This window comes from Ammospiza nelsoni, chromosome 12 (genome assembly GCF_027579445.1).
Source record: "Ammospiza nelsoni isolate bAmmNel1 chromosome 12, bAmmNel1.pri, whole genome shotgun sequence".
Lineage (NCBI taxonomy): Eukaryota > Metazoa > Chordata > Aves > Passeriformes > Passerellidae > Ammospiza > Ammospiza nelsoni.
Genome location: NC_080644.1, coordinates 8,033,420 through 8,050,263, shown reverse-complemented (window position 1 = coordinate 8,050,263; position 16,844 = coordinate 8,033,420). Strand labels below are relative to the sequence as shown.

The 16,844-nt window shown below is 57.0% G+C and overlaps 2 protein-coding genes across 3 annotated transcripts; both read right to left on the bottom strand.

Moving 5' to 3' along the window:
- Positions 1–2,408: 2,408 nt before the first annotated feature.
- LOC132078393 (E3 ubiquitin-protein ligase RNF182-like) lies at positions 2,409–3,134 on the bottom strand. Its single transcript, XM_059480490.1, has one exon. It carries the CDS (start codon positions 3,132–3,134, stop codon positions 2,409–2,411), a length of 726 nt encoding a protein of 241 aa, XP_059336473.1.
- Positions 3,135–5,349: 2,215 nt separating this feature from the next.
- On the bottom strand, positions 5,350–16,758 carry PCIF1 (phosphorylated CTD interacting factor 1). 2 transcript variants are annotated; one of them, XM_059480983.1, is made up of 17 exons: positions 16,655–16,758; positions 16,304–16,412; positions 13,497–13,635; positions 13,192–13,316; positions 12,682–12,819; positions 12,384–12,514; positions 12,019–12,173; positions 11,652–11,799; positions 11,385–11,468; positions 10,544–10,643; positions 10,236–10,398; positions 8,947–9,119; positions 8,422–8,508; positions 7,749–7,933; positions 7,560–7,653; positions 7,177–7,352; positions 5,350–6,419 (listed from the first exon to the last, which is right to left on the bottom strand). In XM_059480983.1, the coding sequence occupies exons 3-17, from the start codon at positions 13,618–13,620 to the stop codon at positions 6,167–6,169; spliced, it is 2,136 nt and encodes a 711-aa protein (XP_059336966.1). In that variant the 5' UTR covers positions 13,621–13,635; positions 16,304–16,412; positions 16,655–16,758; the 3' UTR covers positions 5,350–6,166. The 2 variants fall into 2 exon arrangements, with proteins under 2 accessions (XP_059336966.1, XP_059336967.1); XM_059480984.1 differs by lacking the exons at positions 16,304–16,412; positions 16,655–16,758 and having other exon boundaries at positions 13,497–14,423.
- Positions 16,759–16,844: the final 86 nt, after the last annotated feature.

The window sequence follows — 16,844 nt, the reverse complement described above, 5'->3', positions numbered from 1 at the left end:
CCACCAGCCCCTGGCCCTCCAACCCACCCTTCCAGACCACAGGGGACTCTGCCACCCACAGCCCCAAGTCAGGGCTGGGGTCATGGGTGGGACACAGCTCAGCACTGCAGTAAAACACACTGGGCTGTGTGTTTGTGGCTCTGGGTGTCCTTGGGGCACTCAGTGGGCCCTATGTGCCAGCCCTGGGGTGCCACTGTACCCCATCCCTGGGAGCTGTGTGGGCTGTGCTGAGCTGGGGACCTGGGAGGGACCAGGGCTCTGGCTGGTGGCAGGCAGGCAAGGACGGTCCCTGCAAGTCCCTGCCCAACAGTAGCTGGAAAGGGGGGGTACCAGGTGCCCCAGATCCTGCTGCTCTCGTGGGTGCTAATACCCCCTAATCAGCTGTCAGTCACTGCAGACCCCAGCAGCTATAAAAGACCCGGGAGCAGCTCCCCGGCTCCTCTCCTGCAGTATGGCAGCACCTCGGGGCGAGAGGAGCCCAGCACAAGAGCTGGGGGGCTGCGGGGGGCCTTGGGGGACCCTGCGGGGGCCACCCCAAGCCCTACTGCCCTGCCCCTACCCCTACTCCTGCCCCTGTCCCGTTTTGGCTGGGTACAGCCTCCTGCCACCCCCTCTCAGCCTCATGACACCGCTGGTAAGTGCCGCGCTGCAGCTCCGGCGGAGGAATGGGATGCGGGGCTTTCCTGGGATCAGGATGGGACTGTGTGGGGTGGTTGGAATCGCGGCTGAGGCCCTGCTGTCCCGGGGACCCTGCCCCTCCCCGGCATTCCCCTGCCCCTCACACACACGCCATCCTGCACTTGGCACTTTGGGTGCACATGGGAGAGGAAAACGGGGGATACAGCAGGATCCGAGCAGATACAGCTCTGCCCTCTCCCACACACAAAGACCCGAGCCCTGACATCCCACAGCCCCTCTCCTCCGGCCCCCCTGTCCCACCCTGACACCCCTGTGCCCCTCCAGGTCTCAGCACCCTTTGAGGTGCCCCTGGGGCTGCCCACAGAGCCGGGGCGGGCAAAGGCGGCGGCGACGCGGGAGAGCACCGGGGCACTGAAGGCTTGGCTGGCACGACACCCCAGGAACCCCTACCCCAGCAAGGGGGAGAAGGTGATGCTGGCTGTGGTCAGCCGGATGAGCCTCACCCAGGTCTCCACCTGGTTCGCCAATGCCCGCCGGCGCCTCAAGAAGGAGAAAAAGGCGAGCTGGGCCACACAGAATGCCTCAGATGGCGAGGACAGCGAGGGAGAGGGGGTCCCATCGGGTGCTGTCCCCATTCCCAGTTCCAGCCCTGTGCAGGATGGGTGTGGGGGCAGCTCCGAGGTGATGACAGGCCCTGGGCAGGACAAGCAGCCCCAGAAACCCAAGATCTGGAGTGTGGCAGAGATGCTGGAATCTTCACCCAGCAACAGCGAGTGTCCCCTGGCAGTGCCAGTGGTGCTGGAGCAGATATAGGGCTGAGACAGTCATGACCTGTCCCCAAGGGCATGACAGGAGAGACAGCCATGGGATGCAGCAGTTGCCTCAACAAGGAGAGTGGGAGATGTGGGTGAGAGGGACAAAAAACAGTAATAAATGTGACTGTCCTGGGTGTCCTGGTGTTGCCTGTGTGCAGTGGGGATGCTGGTGGGGATGCTGGGGTGTCAGCAAAAATGGTAGGGTAACTTTCCTGCCAGTACTCCAGAGAGCAGCCCCTGTAGAGCAGGGCAGGTCCAAGGCAGAGATTAAAAATAGACTTCATTCTTCTTAATAAAAGTAATAAAATGGTTAGCAGTATTAAATTAATCCATACAAAACAAAACCCAAGGAGGTTAAATAGAGACTGGAGGCTGTGCAAAGAAAAAAAAACCCACAATGACTACAGAATAGCTGCAAAGACATCTTTACACACCAAACTCCTCCACTGCTCCCCTCTGGGACACAATGTCAGCGAACACGAGATTCACACATGAGAAAGAGACACAGATGCGATGGGAGCAGCCCCACGAGGAGCGTGGGTGCCACAGACAGAACTATTTACACCATGGACACGGAGCCGTGCTGGGACCAGCCAGGAGCCCCCGGGCTCTGCCCGTCCCTCTCCTGCTGGGGGCCCTCCAGCCGCGGTTTTTCTTCAGCTGGGATCAGTCCTGGCTCCTGCTCTTTGTCCGCTGTGCAGGAGGAGGACAAGACCTGAGGTCTGGCCCAAATGCTTGTAGGCTGCAATGAGCTCCTGCAGCCACTCCAGCCAGTCTGAGCACCCACATGGAAAGGACAGTGCTGTTCTGCGTGGGAAGGCACCAGGCACTGAGCTGCTCCCCATGGTCCAGGCGCAGCATGCTGTGGGTCAGAGGACATGTGTACCTCAAGGGACAATGCCCCAAGGAACCCAAATCCTGCCTGGCTCAGGCACAGGGGTTGGCTGCGCAGGGTCAGGAGTGGGGGAACCCAAAGACCTCCAGGCACAGGCACTGGCAGAGGCTGTAGACAATGCAGAGAAGGAGGGTGGAGGGCACAAGACTGACCAGGATGATGCCCAGGCTGTGGTGCTCGATGAGCAGGAGGTAGATGCCGAAGGGCAGGGAGCTGAAATAGAGGAGGCAGAGGACGCCCAGAATGAAGCGGGGCACGGCTTGCCACCCCCAGGAGTGCCACTTCTGCCCAGGGCCGTGGCAGGGCAGGGCACCCAGGCTCGTGGGGCGGTACAGCCGCACCACCTCCAGCCTGCCCAGGCTCTCTGGTGGGGTTACGTCCTCCGGCACCTCCAGGATGGTGACAACCAGGCAGTCGGGGCTGGATGTGGGCTCCAGCACGCTGGGGCAAAGGAGTACCTCAGGAGATAGGGGTGGCCCCCGTTTCTTGGCCCGTTCACGGCCTGTCAGCAGTGCCAGTGCCTCCCTATCATCCTGCAGCTGCTGCACGTCCCCGCCCGGCACCGGGCTGTGCTGGCGGCAGAAGGGGCAGCGGAGCTGGGGGGTCGAAGCGTCCCCCGCGGGAACAATCCTGCGCAGGCAGCGGGCACAGAGGCGATGGCCACAGCGGAGCAGCTTGGGCCTGCGGGCTCGGGCGTCGAAGCGGCTGTAGCAGATGTGGCACTCCAGCTCGGGGGACGAGGGTGCCACCGGCGGGGACACCAGCTTGCTCTCTGGCTGGGCCATGCTCCTGGGGGGCTGCGGGGGGCTGTCCGAGCTGCAGGGAGGGGGCACCGCTGTCAGCCAGGGCTGAGGGCAGGCCCCGGGCCCGCTGCCTCCCACGCGTGGGGTCCCAGCTCCGCCACATGCCATGGCCATTGTGCGGTCAGAGCCGGGGCTCGGTGGGACAGCGGGGCAGCGAGAGCAGAACGACAGCCCCGTCCCCGACCCCGACTGCAACCCCCGCCCGGTGCCACCAGCGCTGGGACTCGCCGTCATCCCGCCCGCCCCTGCCTTGCGGGGAAAAAATCGCTCCCAGGGGCCGGCGCCAGCGGAAGGGCAGCCCCCGGACACATCTCTGGCCCTCACGGTGCGTGTGGGTTCGCTGGGGGCCCGGGATGGCTCCGAACAGCGGCTGTGCCGGCGGCGGGGACCCCGCACCCCGCACCCGCTCCCCGGGCGAGCCGCTCTCGGTCCGTACTGCCCGCCCCCGCTCCCGGCCCGCACCGCATCCTCTCCCGTACCTGCGGCTCCCGGCGGGGACACAGCGGCGGCTCGGTCCCCGCCGCCGGCGGGCTCGGCGGCTCCGGTGGGCTCGGCGGCGGCGGGCTCGGGCCCGGCAGCCCCATGGGGGGAGGCGCGGGGCGCTGCCCGCCGCGCTGCGGGGGCGAGCACGGCGCAGGGGCCGCCGGCAGCGCCGCGGCGTTGGCCCGGTAACGGGGAGCGGGGAACGGAGGGGGAGCTCGGACGGGCCGTGCAGGGGCCCTGCGGAGCCCCCTCGTGCAGAACCGGGCCCCGCCGGCTGCTGAGGGGCAGGCGCAGGGGTCGGCGCAGGGGGCGGTGCGGGGTTTGGTGCGGGATCGGTGCGGCTCCCGGTACTCCGGGGGTCCCCGCTCACGGTCAGCCCTGGGATGCTCCTTCCCGGCGTGGGGCCTGCGGTAGCGGCGCTTGGGGTTCAGCATGCCCGGGGAATCGAGCCGGGGGCACTCGGGGGACACGGCACTCGACAGGTTCAGGCTGGGCACAGCCAAGCCCCCTGCAGGTCCTACACTGCAGGCTGTGCTTCCCAAGCCCAGTCAAATCCTCCCCCAGCTGCTGCCCTTACAGGGCGTTTCCAGGAGCCCTGGGGGGCAAAAGCACTCAGGGATCCCCTCCTTCCTTCCTGAGAGGAGTGGCAGCACTGCCCACCACGGGGACAATGGGAGTGAGGACCTTTTTGTCTAAATCGTCCAGGTTTAGTACAGCCTGACAGAGCTTTTATGCAGGGACTTCAGCTCCTGGTGTGCTTCATTCCCCCCAGTCCTGCCCGTACCACCCACTGCTCCCAACCCTTCCACAGCTGCCCCTCACACCACAGCCCCTCACAGATTGACCTAGTCCTGGTTATCAGCCCTTGAAATGGCCCCAGTGCCAACCTGATGTGCTCCATCGACCATCTCTTGCTCTGTCAGGATAAAGGAGACTCGAGAAGCAGCCCACACCACCAGGCTTCTGGCCACTGATGTCACCTACACATGCCTGCGAGACCACAGCCACTGGGTATTCAACCAGGTAACTTCCCTCACCTGAGGGAGCAGGCAAAGGGCTCAGTGTGCACTGACTGGCCAAGGGGTGGGTTGGGGACACTCCCAGCAGCAGCACATCTCTACTCACCTGTGCCTCAGGAACAGGTGGTCTTGAGTCAAAAACAATGATTAAAGGGGAAAAAAAGCCTTTACAAACTGCCACATTCACAGCTGACATTCCCAACCGCCCTGACTTGAAGGACATCAATGATCTTGCCACCATCAAAAGCATCTCTGGAGAGCTTTGAAGCCTCTGGGAGTGGGCAGCATCAGGCGCTGGGCAATTCCTGCCCACTTCAGGGTGGCACTGTCACTGCCGTGGCACTGACACTGGTCCAGCACCAGCAGTGTTGTGGCACCCACCAGGAGAGGCTGGCTGTGCACCTGCCCCAGTGAGTCCAAAGGCACTTGGAGTCTGAGTGCATTTCTCTGCACTTCTCCAATGGGAAGGAAGGCACCAAAACCTCACTGGAGCAGTGGGGTGGTCAGGCTGCTTCAGGGGCTCACACTGGTAATAAGTAAAAAACTCCTCCCTCACCAGGAGGCCTGGAAAAGGGCAATGCCAGACAGTTCTGAAAAACCAAACCCCAACATTTTGCTACCTTCCACCCAGGCAGAGACCAGACAGGGGTGAACACAGACCCCATACACCAAAGAAGGCAAGTCATGGACACAAGCAGAGCTGTATGCTGGTTTTAATGTTCCTAAGAACTAGGAAACAGAAATCAAAAATAGATTTTGCTCTTCTTGATAAAAGTAATAAAATGGTTAGCGGTGTTAAATTAATCCTTACAAAACAAAACCCAAGGAGGTTAAATAAAGCCCGGAGGCTCCGCATAAAAACCACAATGACTACAAAAACAGCTGCAAAGACATCTTTACACACCAAATAAACTCTTCTCCTCTGCTCCTCCCCTCTCCAGGACACAATGTCAGCGAACACAGGACTCACACATGAGAAAGAAACACAGATGCGATGGGAGCAGCCCCACGAGGAGCGTGGGTGCCACAGACAGAACTATTTACACTATGGACACGGAGCTGTGCTGGGGCCAGTCCGGCCGCAGGAGCCCCCGGGCTCTGCCCGTCCCTCTCCTGCCGGGGCCCCTCCGGCCGCGGCGCTCAGCGCCCAGCACTCGCGCTTGCCATCCGTCCCTCCATCTGTTCCACCGTCCTTCTGCCTGCCCACGCGCGCGTCCCAGCTCTGGCCGTCCCTTCCCTCGGCGCTCCGGCGTCGCGGAGCTGCCGGCTCCTCCTGCCGCGCCACGCTGGGCTCCCTCGCCCTGCTGAGGGCCGTGGCTGAGCCTCCTCTCCCACCGGCCGCCGGACGCTCCCGGCTCCTGGGGGCTGGCGTGCAGTTCGCAGAGGAGAGCGGGTGCCGTGGAGCTGCTGCGCAGGAGTCCCGGGCCGTGCTGCGCAGCCAGCAGTCTCTGCTGCCCCAGCCAGCCTCCCCCGGGGCCACCGGCACCTCTCCTGCTGCCTCGCACCTCTGCCTTAGTTGGGATTAGTCTCTCGGCTGCTGCTCTGCTCTCGGCCCAGCTCCCGCTCTTTGTCCGCTGTGGAGGAGGAGGAGGAGGATGAGGACGAGGAGGAGGAAGACGAGGAGCTGAGGGTTCGGCCCGAATGCTTGTAGGCTGCAACGAGCTCCTGCAGCCGCTCCGGCGTGGGCTCCCACTTGGCAAAGCCGGCGCTGTTCTGCAGGAAGAGGACGGCTGTGTTGTGCACAGCCTTGTAGTACATCTCCTCCCTGCAAGGGAAGAGCACAGGCATCAGCACCTCCCCTGGCCCCCGCCCAAAACCCTCAACACCTGCTCCTCCTCTTCGTGCCTTCACTAGGACAAGTATTTGTCCCATCCTTTCTCTTATTATTCTGACCAGAAGGGAGGCACAGTGCAGCCTTGGGCAGTTCTGAGTACAGTAGTGGCTCCTAAGCTTCCAGAGGGAAGAAACACTGATGGTGCAGAGTCCGACTGCTGCCTACCAGCACACGCATGTGCTGGAACCTTTCTGTCCCTGCAGAGGGGAATCAGCACAGTGAGGCATCAGTCCTAAGCAGGTAAGAAATTCAGTGCTCTGGCACCTGTTGCTTAAACAAGCTGCTGCTCACACTTGTTGCCTCAGCAGCAGAGACCAGCCTGCCCCACTGGAGACCAAACCCCCACTGACTGGCCCTTGCCTCTGCTCTCCCAGTGACATCCAGCTGCTGCAGCACAAGCAGCTACCAGGCCTGAGGGCTGGCAGAAGCACAGATCAGAGCCACAGGTGTGACCTGTTCTAGCTGGACTCGTGCCCGAGGCACACACCTCTCACAAGCTAAACTTAGCAGTCATTAAACAGACGTTGAATTCACCATGCTGTCTGCCCATCCTAAACACCCAAAGTGATGATGCGCTGCGCTTGTCCTTGTCTGCTCCCTGCTTCCCACTGATTTCAGCCTGGGAGAGGATATTTCTGTCACACAGCTTCAGAGCTGTGTTCCCAAAGGATCTGAGAACAAAGCCTACTTTTTGCAGACGTGCTGGGACCCGCTGCGGTACTCGTGATCGAAGGCCGGCAGGATGAGCTGGTGTCGCTTGAACTTGCTCTGCTCCATGCGCGTCAGGGCTGGCGTGGGGGGGTCCCGCCACTCAGGGATGAAGACAATGAAGGAGAGCGGCTCGCTGGAGCTCTCCAGCAGTTTCTAGTGCAACAAGAAAAGGAACAATCTCAGCACTGACTGAGCAATGACGTGTTTAATCAGTCCTACAGAAAGGAAATGCTTCTGATTTAAGAGCAGTGCCCAGCTGACACTGTCCTCTGTCCGTGCCCTCAGGGCGCAGGAGTGGTGGGGAGCAGAGGATGGACAGCACAGCTCCCTCCCAAACAACCTCACTGTGAGCAGACATACCTCAAAGTGAGAGACCATGGCATCCATCAGCTCCTCACAGAACGGAGGATTTGCCTCAAAAGAACCACTTATAGGGAAGAAATCCAGGCACGGGCTGGAGAAAGAAGCAAAGATCCCCATCAGCTCATCCTGAGTCATCTCACGGGCATGCACCCACACCCACGCAGAGCAAGGGAACGCAATACTCACCCCCTGGATCCAAAATACCCGTCTGTGTCCAAGAAGGCTGAACAGTACTGTTTAAAATAGCAATTCAGGGGCGAGGCAAAGCATTCAAAACTCACTCCAAAGAGCTTGTGGAGGGCTTCAAAGATGTGCACGGGAAGTGCCCCTTGCAGACCAGTCCCTTCATACAGCCCCACACCAAACATCATCTGAAGAGAGCAAACCCTGGTGAGCCGTGCCAGCACTCACTGTTCCTGCTGTTCCCTTCACTGACCATGGACCCAGGGCCACATGTCCATGCACCCACTCCTCTAGGTATGCAGGGCCCCCTCGTCCTTTCTCAAATTTGTGTAGGTCCCTGCATGTACCCAAGAATGCTCTTTAGAGATTTTATCCAACTCTGACCCCACAAAACCATCAGTTTTCTCTTGTACCAAGTGACCCTTCAGCTGCCCTCAGAGTCAAGAGCTACTGCAGGTTTCCTTCACAAAGATCTTTACCCACACTGAGGTCTCGTGTCAAGACCACAACTGCTCCCAAGTATACAGTCCTACCTCAGCATAGCATGAGGAGACTACAGACCCAGTTTAAACCCCATGTTGCTCCAGGCTCCCAAAGTTGTGACCCCTTCCCAGAGCAAAGACAAGTTCCCAGTGCTGCCAAGGCTATCTGATGTACAGCTGTGGTGAGATCGTACCTGATATCGACGGAGAAGGCACCAAACCCTGGGCAGGAACTTTTCAAAGCCTGAGTCGTCAATGCAGCTGTACCGATAAAGAAGCCACTGGAAGAGAAAGCCCAGCCATTGAAGACATCAGGAACAGCCAAGCTATGGTGATACATGCACATTGTGACAGGGAGAGGGAGGCTGAGGAGCAGGTGGGCTCTGCAGGGAGTTGTCAGCACATCTGCTGTCACTGCATGAGCCACCAGCTTGTCACTAACACAAAATGAATGAACTACCACAGCAGCACGTGTCTCTCAGCAAGGGCTGCCTTGGTTTGAGTACAATGTTCTGGCAACACAACATTTATTCAGAGCACACACCCAACACCTGGGAAATACTCCCAGCAGAGCCTGACCCCAGCTAAGGTGAGAGTAGCTGTCCTCATGGCCATGGCAGTGTGTGACAGCTCTGCAGGGTCAACTGGCCAGCCTCTGCCCAGCCCTGCCCAGGAGATGACTCTGCCCCAGGGGCAGCAGAGCAGTGCCCAGCCCTTACCAGCTTGCTGAAGTAGTTGCGGCTCACTTTGACCATCTCCCCCTTGTAGCGCACACAGGCCACGTTGTTCTCCATGTGCATCTCCACGCTGGGCAGTGGTGGGGAGGGGATGGCCAGTCTCACGGGGTAGCAGTACACCAGCCTGTCCTGGACCTCAGGAGCTTCCACCTCAGCTGTGGACAATTAATAGAAAGGCAGCCTGTGAGAAGCCAAGGGTATTCAGGACCAATCTTCAGTCCAACTCAAAAGACACAGCAATCCAAAAGGGCTGAAGAATAGGGTGGTCCTCCCAAAAAACCACCATGGTGGTCCCTCACAGATGTTGTAGGCAGCTACCTAGGTTCAAAGCTGATTCCTCAATGCAGACAGCACACAGCCACCCCAGAGTCCTGAGGCATGTTCCAAACAAACAAAACCCTCTTTTTGTAGCTACTGTTTCTTATTTCAGTTTGCCCCAAACTCATCCAGAGCACAATAGAAGTTCACAGGCGGCCAAATGCAGGAGGCAAAGGAATCTCCCTGCACCTTGTGGTTATCCATTGCCTCAGCTTCAGGAAGAGCTCATAAATCAGCTGGAAGTAATCTCTTGACTTAGTGGGATTGGAAGATAAGCATCAAAAACAATGCCAAGAGGCAGGCATTGGGACCTGAAGGGAGCCTGAGGAGAGCCAGGACCCAAAAGGGAAAAGGACTACAGACAGTGGCAATGAAAGGAGCAGACCCCATGGAGGAAGAAAAAGCTGACTAGAGAGAGATATACAGACGTGAACGAAAGAAAGAACAGAGGAAAGATCAAGGAACACAAACTCTGCCAAGAAAGGGTGCACAGTGACAAGCTGGGAGGCAGAGGGGTGCTCAAAACACGAGAAACGTGGCAAATGAGAATAAAGGGAGAACACTCAGCACTATTAAGGGGGTGTCAGCTGTCCCCAGGAATTCATGAAGCAGCAAAGCAAAAAAGCACGGTCCAGTGAAATGAACGAATGCCCTGCTCAGTGTGACCTGCTCCTAACAAGCTACTTCATCTTGGCAAATCACATATTTGTAGTATCTGATGTTACAGCTGGTCACAGCACCTGATGGAAGACAGCCTGTCACTGCACACACATTGTGACTGAAAGCTGAGGCCTATGTTGGACTGGCTGTTTCTTACTTTGAAACACAGACTTTTTAACATTTGGAGACAGAGCTGCCCTCCCAACAGGTAACACTCTCTGAATAGGGACAAGACCATGGGGCCTTTTACTGCAGTGCTGCAGCTCTACAGCTCCTCAAAGCTGGCTGCATACCAGAGATATTGTTCTCCTTGAGTATGGCAAGATGCTTCTCTCGGATGCGCTTGACGTATTCCAGGGATATGTAGTAAATTTTACTGCAAATGCCTTCCACAGAGTCCTTGGCTGCAGCAGACACGTGGGGCCCACACTGTTTGCGTAAGTGCTCCAGGCGGTCCTGTGGAAACAGAGAACCAGAGTCTCTCACATGGCCACCACTGGCTCTCCAGGGGTCTTCAGTGTCTCCAGAAGGACCTGTACCTGTCCCCACATGTCCCCTCCCCAGCTCCCTGTGCCCAGCCACACATCAGTGGTACACTGACCATGTAGTCCTCCTTGGAGGCGGAATGGTCCCGTCGCAGCCAGCTGAAGGTGTCCTCCACATTCCACTTCACCACCTTCCTGCTGTCTGGGGAAGCACTCCTACAAAAACAGAGGCAAAATTTAACTCACAGCTGCACAGCCAGGTATTCCACCCCCCACCAAAGTTTTCTATCACTGGGGAATGTGGATACTGTCACTTGTCCATCCCTGTCCCTCCCCTCCATTCTCTGGAAAGGCCTTCCAGACATTTGCATGATTGCAGACTGCTATAATCTCTCCAAAATTTGGTGTAGCTGGCTGCTGTCCTCTCTGCAACAGGAGAGGCCCAAAAAGCCTTTATTTGTCATGGCATTGGTCCATTTTGACACTTCCTCTAATTTTCAATTACTGCTAGGGGCTTGTGACTTCAAGAAAACTACCCTGTTTACAAGCTTTTCCTTTCCCCCACAAGCCTCTCCCCAACTCTCTTCCTCAGTTTTGCCTGCTGTGGCAGAACTGGTCAGAAAAACTCCACCTTGTATGCAAAATGCCACTCTAAGCTTGTTGCTCTGTAACAGCAGTGAGTGCTCAAGCACTCCTGATATTATCTCAGGGATGACAAAAGACATTCCACACCCAGTACTTCATTGTCTCCACACACACTCAGCTCCCCAGTATTACATTTTACAGTAACAGTAATTATCAAAAGATGGCTCCAGCACTACTGTTTTTCTTCTGTATGTTCCCAACCTTGCTCTTTCTCAATAACATTATGCCCAGTGCTGGATAAGGCAGGATGAGAAGTCCCTATAGTTCTTTTGTCTTTTCTGAACGTGACAGCACTGCGAGAAGAGCTCCCACCTGGATTCAATCAGTCGTTTCGCAGCCTCAGCATACTTGAAGAGCAGCCTCTTGGCTTCCTCTCGGAACTTAATTCTGGATAACCTGAGGTAAGTTAAATTCATATGCATGAGTCTCACAAAGGCATGGAAAACAGGTTCAGTTCCCCAGCTTTCCTTCACCAGCATCCAAACAAAGGGAGCACCACAGCGGAACCGCGGCAGGTAAATCACCAGACCAGACTGACCCAGAACCATCCCAACAAAGTGCTCTGTCTGTGAACAGTACCTGATGGGAATGTCATTCATGATCTCTCTGAACATGGAAGGAGACACTACTGGCTCGCAGTCACTCGGGAGAAGAGGATCTGTCCCTTTATCAACCACTTTTCTCTCCAACATCCAGCGGTTAAATGACTCCCTTGGGGGGTCAATCCCTGCAGATGCACAGAAGAAGGGTCTAATCAATACAATACAGAAATGCCCAGTAATTCTGATAAGGATCATCACACAAAGTTCTGCCTAATCACTTAACCAACAATGCCACAGAGTATAACCATCACAAAAAGAGAACACAGGGACTAGACAGGCATAAAACAAAAGTCAAATTACCACAACATTAGAACTGAGAAGGAAATCAAAGGAACCCAACTCACCTTCTCGCTGCTGGCAGAGCTCACGGTAATGCTGCCTCAGCTTGAGAATGAGCTGGGACCGGAGCAGCTCCACCTCAGGGTGTGGAGAAAGCACTTCTGATGGTGCCCTCTGCTTAATCACAGCATTTGTCTGAATATCCAGGTCCCAGTATACTCTGTGGCAGAAGAAAATGTCATCAGGATAACCAGATCACTGGCTAATTATCAAATATTACTTTTAAAGATACTTCCTTGGGCTGTTTCACCAGTCAGGAAACCAAACTATCAAAACTCCTGGCAGTGATTTATCCCTCAGGTTTCTTGCAACCTGTGTGTCTCAAACACTTTACTGAGAAAGGAACAGAAGACAAATGGACACAACTCACTCAGTTGGTCGTAGAAGAGCTGCCTGCTGTTTGTCTTCAGGTGAAACACACCATGCCTTCAAAACAGAGGTTCCTGGAATACTGGGAGAGCTGGGGACTGGCTGAGCAGCTGGGTTCCCTGGGACATCCGCCTGTGTGTGTGAAAGATGAATTACTCCACCAAAGAGACAGGTCAAGGAGAAGCAGCCCAGTGAATCAAACAGTCCCACACCAGAACACCACGTGGGAGACCCCCATGAGCTCACCAGCTCCCCTTGGTTTCAGGCTGCACATGTTTGTTTCAGAGCACCAAACCCACCTTGGGCTTCTTCACACTGTTGCTACTTGGTGGAACCTCTTCTGAGAACCTCCTCTTCCTCTGCTTGCTCTCCACAGAGGCATCTGCCACTCCACCTTCCAGTGGCATGGGAGCCGCGTTCAGTCCCAGAGGGTCTGACTATGAGAGTCCAAACAACAACAGCACACGTCAAGCTCACCAACTGCCACTGCAGCCTCCCATTGCACTGCTCCCAGCTCCCACGTGGATGGAAATAAGGACACCACTAGTCACACCTGCACAAAGCTGAAAGATTCTCTTCTAGATGTCTATATGCCTTTTAAAAATATTTTAATGAGAAAAACTCATCACAAATCCCCCACGCTGATGAGCGGTGCATGACTCCTGGAACAGCAACACCTGACAGAGAAACACTTCCCCAGAATCATGCCAGACAATGGACTGAGCAAGGAGTTTTGAAGGCACACAAGACACCTGTAATCTGAAGACCCCAGTCCTGGCACAGCACTCCCAAGATGAGTGAGCACTTACTATGACATCGTGCTGTCCCAGCACAGGCATTTCCCACAGAGACTGGTTGGTGAAGCGGTTGAAGTAGTACGGGCGGTTCTCCCGCTTGCTCCAGCACTTCTCCCAGCCAGCCTGCACCAGCTCATCTGAGAGGACAGTGAGAGTCAGGAGAGGAGCATCCTGCACAACAGACCTGCCCTGCAGTGCCCAGCACTGTCACAGCACTCTCTGAAACACACATCACTCCTGGCCTCCCTTGGCAGCCTTGTTTCACCCCTCTCCCAACTGCCAGGGCCCTGCAGAACTCCCGAAGGCAGAGTGGGTACCTGGCAGGTCCTGTACCAGGCGCATGGGTTTGGGGGAGCTGGGCTGGTTCTGGTTGGAGGTGCCAGGTGAGTGACTCATGAGAGACGCTTCCTCCGCAGGGCTTCTGTGATTCTCATTGGCCATTTCTCAGCAACCACACTGGAAAAAACAGAGTAATATCCAGTGTTACAGCAGGAAAGGTCCCAGATCTGCTTGGCATACTCAGGTGTAGCAATAAAAGTTCATTCTGATAATAAAACAGGGATTGAACCAGTACACACAAACTGCACCTCAGCCCTGAAAAACACCTTGTTATCCTGGATACAACGAGCTATGAGGAATGCTCAGTGTTAAATGGGGTTAGCCAGGGTGTTCTTTAGGCCAGCATTCAAAATATTCCCTTTTCAGCTAGACCTCTCCAAAGAGCAAAGCATCAGATTGTAAAAAATAACATAACCTCCTCTGTGATTATGTGCCACCTTCTGCCACACCAATACCACTGGCCAGGTCTGATATTATCCTCAGAGACAGTTTGAATCAACTCACACACACATAACTGCACATCATTTCAACATAAGGCTTTCATTAAAATAAAAATCTGCTATATAAAATAGCCCTGGAGGTTCACTAACAACTTCTGTGGTTCAGAAAACCACAGGCTGGGAGTCAGGAGCTCCCGATTATTACCCTCTGCATGTGCCAGGCTGACACGTCCTAGTGCTAGTCCTAGTCCCACAAGCAGGGCTTCAGCCAGCTGTTTTGGCCCTTGCTGCTTTTTCATCTGCATAACAACAGTTATGCAAAAGAAGGTCTGTTGGAACAATAAAGCTCCTCTTAATCATAATTTAATGTTGCCAGCTGGAGAGAAACAGCCAGGCTTTTCCTCTCTTAGTCACCACTCTTCCCTGGGGAAGTTTCTGAAACAGCGCCACAGATTGCTCTTCTCTGGCAGCCCAAAATGCATTGGCAATGAACTGGGGGGAAACAAGGCATTTTACATAATTCCCAGCTACCTCAGACACTTAACTCTATTCAGGCTTTGGAGACACCCCACAGCACACACCAGCAGTCAGGGCAGCAGCAGCACAGTGCTGTGTATAGTGTGCTCCTCACCTGAGCAGCACACTCCTGACAGCAGGAGCCACGTACAGGAGCTCTCCAATAAAAACTCTGATTTTTTTTTTGGGTTGTCACTGGGATTTGAAGTCTTCACTGCCCTTCCTGTGCATAAAGGCCAGTGGCTATTTCAGCAGAACAGAATGGCAGAAGCAAACAGTGGTCAAGAGCGAGTGGCCAGTAGCTCAGCTGCCCACAGCATTGGCTGAGATCAGCACTGAGGAACTCGACTCCTTCAGCACCTTGGAAGATGTTTCCATCCTTCCAGGCAGGGTACACAAAGGAAGGTGTGGGACACTGTGATACCTGGAGTTTGGGTCTCTGCCCCAGAGCAAGCAGGTAACGCCTCATGCCTGCAGCAGAGTGTAGGACACAACGGGGGAACTTTAATGGCCTCAGCAGTGAGCGTTGTGCAATCTCACACTCCCTCCTGAACTCCAACCCCACCGTGTCCTTACAGACACTACACAAACGTGCCAAGGTGAGCTGGGCCAGCGGCAGCAGCTCAGGCTCGTGTCAGCCCGTGGGTACAGGGACCCTGGAGATGGCAGAGCTGTGAGGCAGGAGCACAGGGAAGCTCTGAAGGAGGTTTAGTCCCTCCTCCTCAAACTAAAGCTACACTTGCACATGCAGCTGCTGCTGTGTCCTGCACGTTACACAGAGCACAGCCTGGAAAGAACTGGTGTGTACTGGGGGGACCAGAGCTCCCAAAGTCATGATTGTCAGGATTCACAGACAGCACTGGGCACGGAGCCCTGGCCAGCTTGGATGGCACATGCCAGCTCCAGCGACCTGCCAGTGTTTTTCACCACGCATCGCTCAAAAGAGCTGTCAAATAGGGTGGCTGGCTCTGCCTCCTCCCATTTATGGATAAACTGGAATGGTGGAAGTAGCCAAGAAGTTTTATCACTTGATCTGTGTTAACAAGTATTAAATCCAAGTACCCTTAAGGTCTGGGAAAAGGAAACAGCCAAACTAACAGGAATCCTGGCAGAAGCCACTCTACTTTTATGTAACTACACTGGGACTTAGACAGTGACAGGGATCCAGAGGAAGCATTTTATGGTGATTACGGTATGTTTTTATACACCATGGCAATGCATACAGTGCTTCACAAACACGGTACAACGCTGTCCCTGCCCAGAGAGCTTACAACCTAGAGCAGCAGCACAACCAGAGACCACAGCGAGGGGTAAGGAGACACAGAGTAAAGAAGTACAGCAAACAGGACCGGTATTTGTTTCCATTTCACCGAGGTAGAATTTTGTACAAGACAACAGCAAATGCAGACAAAGGAGATCAGCGACAGGCCCCCGGGACAACCCCGCGGCTCTCCCCCATCCCAGAACCACGGCTGCTCCAGGAGGCTGGGAGCCAGGCCATCGCCTCCTCCATCGGCACCCATCCCCTTTCCGAGCGCCGGCCGGCGGGCCCGGAGCTGAGCAGCGCAGCGCTCCCGGGGCACCACGGGCACTGGGCACCGGGGCACCGTGTGTGCGCGGGGAAGCGGCCGGGAACCTCCTGGGGCTGCCCTGCCGGCGGCGAAGACGGCACGGAGCTCCTCGGCGCGGCGGGCCGGGGCCGGCGAGCGGCCACGGGCACCCAGCGAGTGCGGAGAGGAGGCGGCGACGGCGACAACTCTGCAGTCTGGCCGGGAGCGGTCCGGGGGCGCGGCCTAAGCGGGGCGACGGCCGGCCGGGCGGGTACTTACGGTGGCGGGCTGCCTGGCGGGACGCGTGGCCGTCGCTCCGTACTCGCCGCTGGCGCGCCGGGGCCGCATCCTCATAGCGGGGCGTCCCGCGCCTGGCCCGCGGGGGCGGCTGCGGAGACAGGAGCCCGTTACGGCGCCGCGGGGAGGGGCCGCGTGACGCGCAGGCGCGGCGGGGGCGCGGCGGCGGGAGCGCGGCGGCGGGAGCGCGGCGGCAGTAGCGGCCGCGCTCTAGCGCTCTAAGATGGCGGCCGCGGGCCTGCGCCGCCTCCCCTCCGCCGCCCGCGCGCCGCCGCCGGCCCCCGCCGCCTCCTCCTGCACGGCGGGCCGCGGCCACGCGGTCGCGCCGCTTACCTGGGCGTGAGGCTAGGGGCTGCAGGCACCGGGCACCGCTGCGTCCGCCACCGCCGCCGCCCCACCTCCGCCTCGCCCGCCCCGCCGCCGCCATCTTGCGCCGGGGCCGCGGGTGTGGAGCGCATGCGCGAAGCAGAGCCCGCGCTTGGGGGAATTATATGGAGCATGCGCAAAGGCTGCGCGGTCACCC